At 43.1% G+C, this 9,758-nt stretch overlaps 1 protein-coding gene across 1 annotated transcript; it reads right to left on the minus strand.

Moving 5' to 3' along the window:
- Positions 1 to 222: 222 nt before the first annotated feature.
- cyp26c1 (cytochrome P450, family 26, subfamily C, polypeptide 1) lies at positions 223 to 8,472 on the minus strand. The gene is made up of 7 exons (XM_026190510.2): positions 8,375 to 8,472; positions 7,283 to 7,640; positions 5,776 to 6,000; positions 5,352 to 5,627; positions 5,070 to 5,228; positions 3,844 to 4,251; positions 223 to 1,926 (listed from the first exon to the last, which is right to left on the minus strand). Exons 2-7 carry the CDS (start codon positions 7,487 to 7,489, stop codon positions 1,582 to 1,584), a joined length of 1,620 nt encoding a protein of 539 aa, XP_026046295.2. The 5' UTR covers positions 7,490 to 7,640; positions 8,375 to 8,472; the 3' UTR covers positions 223 to 1,581.
- Between the last annotated feature and the right edge of the window lie 1,286 nt (positions 8,473 to 9,758).

Raw genomic sequence — 9,758 nt, forward strand, 5'->3', positions numbered from 1 at the left:
CACACTTTATGAAGACTCACGATCACAATGTAGACATCTCAACCTTGATTAGCATAAATACCAACACCTTTTGGATGCTCAAATTTGTAAAGAAGTCTAATTGAATGTTTTTTTCTTTAGTTTTACTTTGAAGTTTACGTTGAATAAGCTACAGTCGTGTTGGGTCAAACCTCTGCTTTCTTGGCCTCTTCTCAGACACAGGATGTGACAAACTGTGACAAATTTAGTTTAGCATCTTCTAATTTACTCTTTACATCAACTGTACAGCAGCTACATGTGATACACTCAATGAACGCACAAACAGGACAAATTTACACAGACTCCTTAAAGCAAAGAAAGTGCTATCTCCTTCCACAAATCCATCCACACCTCAGATTTCACAGCGCATCTATTAGACAGTCCTAGAATTAGACCAGTAAAAACAATAATAAAAAGTATAACTTTACTCTCAGTATATGCCGCTCTAAACAATAAAATATTTCTATGTTCTAGCAGTGATAAAGGTGTTATGGGCTTTACTAGTTAGTGTCTCTATCTATAAATTGTTACAGATAAAAGTACAACAGATATGATACATCGGCATTTTAAATACAGCTTATTCATAATGCTACTTCATTTGATACACATATAATAGCACTGTTAAGGATAGATAACATTCGTATAAAATGAACTTTATGTTCGGGTAGTTCCTGGTTGTCGGTTCAGCCTCACACATCCGGTCTCTCCAGTGTCCATTATGAGCATTCAGATATGGTTCTATTACAGAAAATCACATTTCAGCCTTAATCAAACTGTCACATTTCAAAGCTTGTTTCTCCACGTGGAGCTGCCTCGCAGCCAGTGCCATGCTCAGAGGCACTTCAGAGGCAACATGAAGTCCTAAGAAGTGAACAAAGGCAAAGTTCTAAATATAAGCTAGCAGATATACAGTACGTAGCACTTGGATATGTCCATAGTGATGATGTAAAAAGCTTATTTTATCAGGAAGGAGTGCAGAAAGGCGAAGATGCCAAGGCAGAGTGCAACAGGAAAGACAGGCAGCAGAAAATCATGACGCCACGTGTTTGTTTCACTGGATTTGAGTGGAAAGAAACATCCCTGAAACTGGATATATAGAAAATATACTGGTAAAAGATTATTAAAGTAGCGTGAAGGGAGGGTTTAAGAGTCCCTGAATAACTGTTTGTCCTCTGGATAGAAACTATTGCTAGTGACATGCGGTCCACTCATGACAGCAAAACTTAATCTCCTGTTTGAAAACTAGCAGGAAAAATGCTGCAAATTTTCATATTTTAATAACTTAAAATGTGTGTAAAAGTAAGTAAATGCTGGGAAACATGTAACATGGTTAAAATGTGCTTGTGCTACAACAGAAAGTCGTTTCTTAGGTTTGGGTCAGACCACTGAAGAAATGAAGTAACCCCCCACCCACCCATGTCCATGCAGATGAAAGGGGGCCTAAACTGCACCATCAGGACTGGCGAGGTCATTTTCTCTTTTCCTAGAGAGTTCCCAGAAGCAGGAAAGGTCAAAATGCCTCCCTGGTTGAGTTTCTCAGTGTCTATTTGTCTGTTTTTTTCTCTAAAGCTGGTAGTTGTAGGAAAAATGCACGTGCAGCCCATTTACTGGGTGCACTATTGGCACTGTTTGCATCTTGGGGAAGTTCTCTGTAGCAAGGGTCCATTTGCAAGTCCCAATCAGCTCCACAGCGAGAGTCTTTAGGATGATCTGAGCCAGTTCTTTCCCTATGCAGCTCCGCACTCCGCCACCGAACGGCACGTAGCTGAACCGGGCCGACCGGCACTCATCCCGATCTGGGCTGAACCGTTCCGGGTCAAACAGCTCCGGGCTCTGGAAGACTGCTGCAGTCTCATGGGTGTCCCGGATACTGTACATTACACTCCAACCTTTTGGGATCTGGTAGCCCTGCAGAATAAGAAAGGCATTTCATTTTGATGATAGTGATATAAACTCTGACTCAGGGTTCTAAAACAGTTTCTGGACCTTGGTAATATAGCCACTGTCGGCAAAGGTTTACAAAACAATGCAGAGAAAATGTTGAAATTGAAAAAGTCAAAATTTTATTGTTTGGATGATTTTTAATTATTATTATAATTCTCAAAATCAAAGACTCACAAGTGAAAAATACAAATTAATTCAAGAGTCTTATGATGTTGACCTTTTAGTTTCTGCCTGACATAGAAAGCTGGAGGCTTTAGCGTGTTGAAAACTTCTTCATTCATTTGGTTTTCAGCTTCATTCATTCAGTCAGTCACTCATTATCCTGCTAATCCAGACTTCTCTATAAACTAATCCCAGTTATTTCTGCAGAGTTAGGATTTCCTTGTTTAGGTTCCAGAAGCACTCACTTGACCGAACAGGCATAAAGACATTTGCAGGAGCACAATTACGTCGTGCCTATACAAGTTAATACCGTGAGAAATAATTAGCATCACGCGCTCTATAATAGTACGGTGGAAATTCCTCTGCTATCGCTTTAAACGTCACTTGTCCTTTTTCAATGAAGGCAGCAAATTGGGGGCACACTGAGGGCAGGGAGGGGTTTTTAAAAGCAGTTTCCCAGGAGGGGCCGTCAAAGCGTAGACAGCCACGCCTCCGAACAAAGAGCCAAAATCAAAATTCAATAGACGCAAGGTTCGCTCTGCCTCCAGCATGAAGTTCTCTGAGAGCAATTCGATTCTGCGATGGATTAAATCACCCTCAGACTCACTGAGTGTCCACAAGGAGGCGTTCGACACATGTCAAACTTTAGCTTTGCTTCTACGGTAAAGAAGATAATGGCTACAGGCAGCTGGGTTTAGACGGACAGGATTGGTAAACAACAAAAACCCTCCCAAAAGGTCATTGTGTTATTGTATTACTCCAACAGAAGTATGAAAAGTGTCCAAGAATTTGTACCAGCTGTTATTATTTATTAAGCTTTGGCTACTGGGCAAGTCTTTGTGCTATTGACGACTTGCCGGACAAAACCCAGTTTGTGATTTTTTTTTTTTTGCTAATTTAATGGTCTGCCTCATTGAGGACTGAACTCTGAGCTTGTAAAACAGAAACGTTACTTTCGTTGTTTCAAGCTAAAACATATACAGACATTTTATGGGGCCGTCAGCGGCTGGTAGCCAGTTAGAACATTTAACATTTGGCCCAAACCTACTGGATAAAACTATATGTTCATCTGTACTGGTTAAGGTTCAAAAAATATTGTCTAAGCATACTGTAGTTACCAACTGGATGGCTATCGGCTATTAGCTATTATTAGCTATTATTGGCTAAGTCTATCAATAGGGGGGGTTTTTTTGTGCAACTGATTGTTTTGGGGTTTTGTTTGCTGCCTCCTTGACATGTTAACTATGTAAATAATTAGCTTGCAAAGCACAATTGTTAAATACCACCAGAACGGTGCTTCCTTCAGTTTTTGTTGTGTCAAGCTAGTATAGAGAGTTGCTGATGACATTTACTGGGGCACATATATCAGCGAGCACCAGTTGCTGACTGTAGCCCAAACCTGTTGCATACACCACATCTCCACCCATACTGCTTGGACTAAATGTTATAGACTGTTATCTAAATGTATTTTAGTTGGAAATTTGACAGTTCTATATCATGTATCAGCAATTAATCGAGCCAATCGCTCGTTGGCGTATTTTTAGTTGAGCATTCATAAATTTCCCGCACAGCCCTTGTCAGTTCCAGGAGCAGAGACATGGAGATGATCCCTTTGGGATGAATAAGATTTAAATTCCTTTGTATTTGATAAAAATATATTGAGTTCTTTGTAAAACTATACAAATAAGTAAAATCTTCCTACCAGAGACTCAAACTTACATCTAGTTCAAACGTCTGCAGAGCTGTTCGGTAACCGCCAGAGACTGGCGGAAGGAAGCGGAGGACCTCTTTGACGACACAGTCGATGTAGCGGAGCTGGCTGAGCTTCTCCAGGCTCAGCCAGGGTACATGAGACTGCGACCGCGGGAAACCGTCTTCGTCTCTCTGATTCCGACACCCTCTGTTTAGCAGGCAGGTTGTTTCTGCGTCAGTGGCGCCCTCCTCTGTTTCCATGGTGACACCAGATTGAATGCAGCTGTTGTGAGATTCATAGCCGAGGTCTTCCGCCTCCAGTTCAACTCTGGCCTTGTCCACCACTGCTGGGTGGCGAAGAAGCTGCAGAACCAGTGATGTGGAGGCGCTGGCTGTGGTGGAGTGAGCAGCAAAGATCAGCTCCACTGCTGTTTCCTGCAAGAAGGGAGGTGGATGGGTTGGGTGGATGTCACCTGAACATACTGCTCTCAGGTTCACAGTCAGACCCGTGAGGTCCCTGAACGTCAACTGAGAGCCAAATAGCTTGCTCACAAATAATGTACCATCGGTGCACGACTGACCTTTTACCAAATTATCTGGCTCAATCGTTTTCACTCAGCGTTGACCATTAAAAACATCTTTAGCATGATTAAATGTACCTGTATGAACTGATGGACTTCTTTTCTCGGGCTGTTTTTTATTACAACCAAAAATGAATCAGTAACTGCCCCTACAGGTAAATTCTGAAGCTTTTAAAATTTCCCATATAAGGTGTTTTCTAACGAGCGACCTAATGAGACTACAGATTCACCACCATCATGCTGAACACAGAAGGCTCAGTCACAAAACTGGGTTTTAGTTTGTTTATAGCCTCAGATTTATGTTTTACTTTTGGTAATTGCTTCAAAAATCATAAAAAGCCTTTTATTTCTCACCATTAGCATCAATTTTAATGTCTACAGTGGTGTTCGAGTATCGCTTAGTGATAGCATAAATCACAAAAACTTCCTGAGATTGCAGCGGCCGCTGTGCTGTGCAGGAGCAGTATTTTAGACGCCAGCCGGTTTCAGAGTGTCCTGCTCATTGACAAACTGTGCCTAAGTGGTGGTTAAATATGACTGAGTGGGTCACAAAAACACTCAGTGTGTGCACACTCTGCACATCTGCATCTCAGTGTTGTCTTGTCCTATCATGACTTTCAGAAAGTGAGGCTGGCACATCCTTCCCCGCACTGTGGACATTAACTCTGGTACCTTGAGCTCCTGCATGCTGAGCTGCTGGTCGTTCTCCTTAGCGCTGGACAACATGTAATCAAAGGCGTCGTTATATTCCTCGTCCATGTGCTGCCGCTCCCTCTTCTCTTCAATGATTTTCTCCATGTGGGCGTGCAGGATTTCTCTGGCTTTTATCCCCTGACAGAAAAAGATTGACAAATTGCAAAGAATTCATGTGAAAGCCAACATGAATGACATTAATCGGCTTTTAATACCACGTTATCCATGTAGATTACACATAATGTCTTTAAGCTCCCCCACCTTGCGTAACCCACTAAGCGGGGCATCTATTGGCAGAGAGAAGAGGTTGTTCATCAGCTGCTCGAAGATCTTAGCCAGGTAAACGATCCGTTCCTCCTCCAGCTTCAGACCCAACAGGACCCTGACCGCGATGCGGAACGTCAGGGACTTGGCTGCACTGTACACGTCGACGGCGCCCGGCTCTGAGCACCACTTGGCGATTTCAGATTTGATGACGTCCTGAAGCCGGGGCAGGTAGGACTCCAGAGCACTCCGGCTAAACACTTTGGCCAGAATCTTGAAAGACATAAGGAAATGGAGAGAAAGGGGTCATGAAAAGTTCACAGCTTGTGCCCAGCAGACAACACCTTTTAGTGAAACCCGGAGCAGAACAGACAGTTTGTGAATCCAAACGTCAGTTCAACTTCCTGCTACACCTTCTTACTTTTCGCTTCCTCTTGTGGAGGTCTCCGATGGAGTTGACCAGGGTGTTGGGTCCCAGGATGATGCGTGTGCTCTGAGGCCACTGGGTGCACACCAGGCTGTGTTCCCCCAGCAGGATCTTGCGGATGTTTTCTGCACCCGTCACCCTGATGACCGGCTTCCCCAGGAGGTGGGTCTTAAACACATTTCCGTGACGCTCTCGCCTCGAGATGTGGAAGTTTGAACCCTGGAGGGTAGAAAGAGATATAAACTTTGTCATGAAGCAATGACTCATTAATACTTTTAGGCCAAATAAAACTGCAACAACTTTTTATACAAACACTTGGAGTCTCTCTCTGTTTTTGTCCTTTGGTGCAGGGAGTAATACACACAGCTGTGTCACTTGTTTTGGTTTCTTTTTGTTTTGTTTTTTTCCTCAGTAATATCTTCATTTCTTAGAACAAGAACATTTTTCAGAGGAAAATCTTTCTTTTTGCACCATTTTGGTCAAACCAGCTACTTTTACTTTTTTAATCTGTCATTTTATTTTACATAAAAACAGGCTGTCTCTGTTAATCTTTTTAACATGATAAACTTACATTAGGTAACATAGTTTGTGGTTAATTATAAACAACATACAGTCCAATATGACTTCAAGTGGGTCAGACTATTAAAACAGCTCCATAATATAATAACCTACATTTCTTTAAATATAAATGATCTAAGAACATTTAATGGACCATCCATTTGCACAAAGCTTGAGATACTTTTATAAAACATTTTCAACAGCATGTGCCTGAGGGATGACAGTGGATCTGCCCAAACCTTCACATGTAGACTTTTTGTAAGTAAACTGCTTATTTTACTCGCGATTCAAACAGCTTGCAGAGATATTTTTTTAAATTCCGTAAGCTTTATACATTTTACTCCTTTTCAGTCATGCTTGCATCAGCTCACCAAGTGATGCAGTGCATTAAGCTGACAAATTAAAGATTTTAACGACTTTACTGAAATGCCTCTTACATTCACTCCTCCCGCTCGGGTTAGATTAACAGTTTGTGACCCTAAACTTTAGGGCAGGAGTGCATGTAGATAATATTAACAAGTGAAAACTAATGAGTTGGTGGGAGCGATTTAAGAAGGCGAAAATTTGGAGATGGGGAAATACGCGTGAGCTGTAAGGATGTGGAGAGGATGGATGAGAGGTGAATTCTTTTCTGTAGGGAAGACAGAGAGGGAAGGAGCGAGGTGGAAGAATTGAACAGAATTCTGTTTTTGCTCCATAACAAAGAATTACGCGCGGAGCATAAAGTCCCCACATGTCGCATCAACATCTGAACTGAACCCGCACAACAATCTGCTTCTCGAAACTTCCCGCGTTTCTTAACAAAGTATCGACACCGTGATTATTCAAACTTCCAGCAGTCCCGCGTGGATTAGAAGCCAATAACAGATGAGCATAGCTAAGGAAACACACACCTGCATTTTGGGGCTTAAAAATAAATAAACAAAAACTCGAGCTTACTCACCTGGAACAACCAGTGGAAAGTCTCTCCGACCAGTGGCCAGCCCATGGAGCCTCTCGGCAGCGGCAGGCGGCTCTCTTTGTCCCGAGTCAGACTCCAGCGGAGGCTCCACAGCTGCCGGGTCAGTGCCAGCAGCAGGACCGCGGAGAGAAGCGAAGTGAGCGCGGTGGCCAAGGCCGACAGCACTCCAAACTGAGGCAGGGGCAACATCTCCTCCGCGCTGGTCCGTTTCCCAGCATCCACCTGTGTCTGCGCGCTGAAATTGTCTGGGCTGTGCGTAAAGCTTCTCCCTGTCCGTCTGTCCGGAACTCTTTTTCTATTCCTCCTTTTTCCTTTTTTTTTCTCTGGTCTCCTGTAAAAGCTGCCCAAATAAAAACAAAAGGTCCGGGTGTGTTTACCCTCGGCTGCCCCAGAAATTACTCATTCAGCTCATCTCCGGAGAGAGCCAATGTAAACAGTTATTACAGCTAGTTAGACCAAAACAATGACGACCATTACGCAGAAATATGCAGAGATGGCGCACACGTCTGCGATCATTTTTTCCAATTAAAACAAACTGTAGAGTGCGTCTCTTATAGCCTGACATTATTTTTAAAGCTGCGTGCATGTTAAAGAGTTTGCGCAGGCAGACGCACCTTTGAAAGAAATAAAAAGCCGATCATTGCGGATGGATGCGCCTGCACACACTCACACTCTGACTCTGGGCGAGCTACATGACAAACGTGCTCCTCTCCTGCGAGGAAACTCCCCTTCATTCCGCTGTCGCTGCTCCTTCAAAATGAGGAGTAGCTGTCAAGTATTCCAAATAGTTTTACAGGTTTGCGTGCGCCAGCTTGTCTATTAGGTTATGCACCTTTATAGGTACAGTTGAGGGGGCTCAGCCACCCTAACCCCCCGGGCGGCACAGAGTTTATAGAGCAGTGGCAATAAATCAGGTTTTAAAAAGAGGCAGAAGGAATAAAAGAGGGATTTGAATACAGTTGACTACAGTACGGAGCGAGGGGAAAAGTTCAGCAAATTGCTCTCTAGCTCTGATTTTCCCAGTAAATGAAGTAAGACGTTAGAGAGTTCGGTCCTTTTCAGATTCAAACTTACCTCCAAGCAGCTTCCTCTGAGCGCACGGTGACAGAAATCCGTTCAGGGTTTGGGGGAAAGTTTCTTTCTCGGCTCCTCTGAGAGAGACCGATGCCTGCTCCTCCACAGTGAGCGGGCTGCAGGGGGTTTTATAGAAAAAGCAGCGTGATCCACCTTCAATTGTGACGTTGGTTTGAATATGTTAAAAGGGCTCGGTGTTTCATTCACAGCGCTGCAGAGAGAGAGGGAAGCAAGAAAGAGGAAAACGTTTGGAGAGACGCAGCAGTGCGTCCTCAGTCTGTGTGTGTGTGTGTGTGTGTGTGTGTGTGTGTGTGTGTGTGTGTGTGTGTGTGTGTGTGTGTGTGTGTGTGTGTGGTGGGGGTGGCAGCGAGTGGAGGGGAAATCTGCAGGTATGTCCAATTAGTTGTGCAGAGGTTTCAGACAGGAGCTCCGTTTAAATTCAGAGCGAAGAAAATGGATCAGAGGCAAAAATTCACGACTGCATTCGACTTTAAATTTTCCAACAAATAACAAAGAAATCCGGCATTAAATGCGCAAGATCCAAAGTTTAACCCAATATTTTTGAATTCATTTCTTTAAATTTCAGCGATAAGTTTTGATCCTTGTTCCTCCAGAAAGAGGGGGAAACAGAATCTCTCACCCGAAATCTATGAGCCAGAAATACAGCAACAGCCTCATTTATTCTTATTGTATTCTAATTTTTGCGTCATAACTTTTGCACTGTCCACTTCCTGCTGTGACAAAACAAATTTCCCACGTGTGGGACTAATAAAGGTTATCTTAATCTTATCTTATCTTAACAGGATATTTCCTCGTTTTTGAATTTGGCCTCAGCAGGGAACTTCAAATCCCTCCTCGACACTCCAGCAGCGCAGTTTTCATTTCCCGGGCAGATTCCTTCAATTAATACAAAGACTGAGACGGATTTCTGACCACATCCACTCAAGCCTCTGTTAACGGGATCCGTGTGATTTTAAGGTGGCGTTTCTTAAAAAATTAATGAAGCCGGTAACACGATTTTAAACACAAACTTTGGAAGCTTGCTGTCTAGATTTACGATGGATTTGGTCGCAGTCTGTGTGCGCAAAACGGCGCAAAATCTGCACTTTTTAATGCAAAAAAAAGCCTCGTGGGGTCACAGCGGGGCCAATCCACCAAACCTCCAGTCTGCTGTCATTTCTTTTGAACACACATAAACATTTCCTCATTATTTAAAATTCATTTTATTTATAATTGTAATTTCTTTCTTTTTTGGGGGTGGATTAAAACTGGGATTATCTCATTAAACCTGCCTTTGTAAAACTGGGCACATCATCTCCAGCTGTTGTTGGCGTGTCCTCGCGCTGCGTTTACATTTGACTGGTGCTGATTGGAGAGTTTGTTA

The sequence above is a fragment of the Astatotilapia calliptera genome, chromosome 13 (genome assembly GCF_964374335.1).
Source record: "Astatotilapia calliptera chromosome 13, fAstCal68.1, whole genome shotgun sequence".
Classification (NCBI taxonomy): domain Eukaryota; kingdom Metazoa; phylum Chordata; class Actinopteri; order Cichliformes; family Cichlidae; genus Astatotilapia; species Astatotilapia calliptera.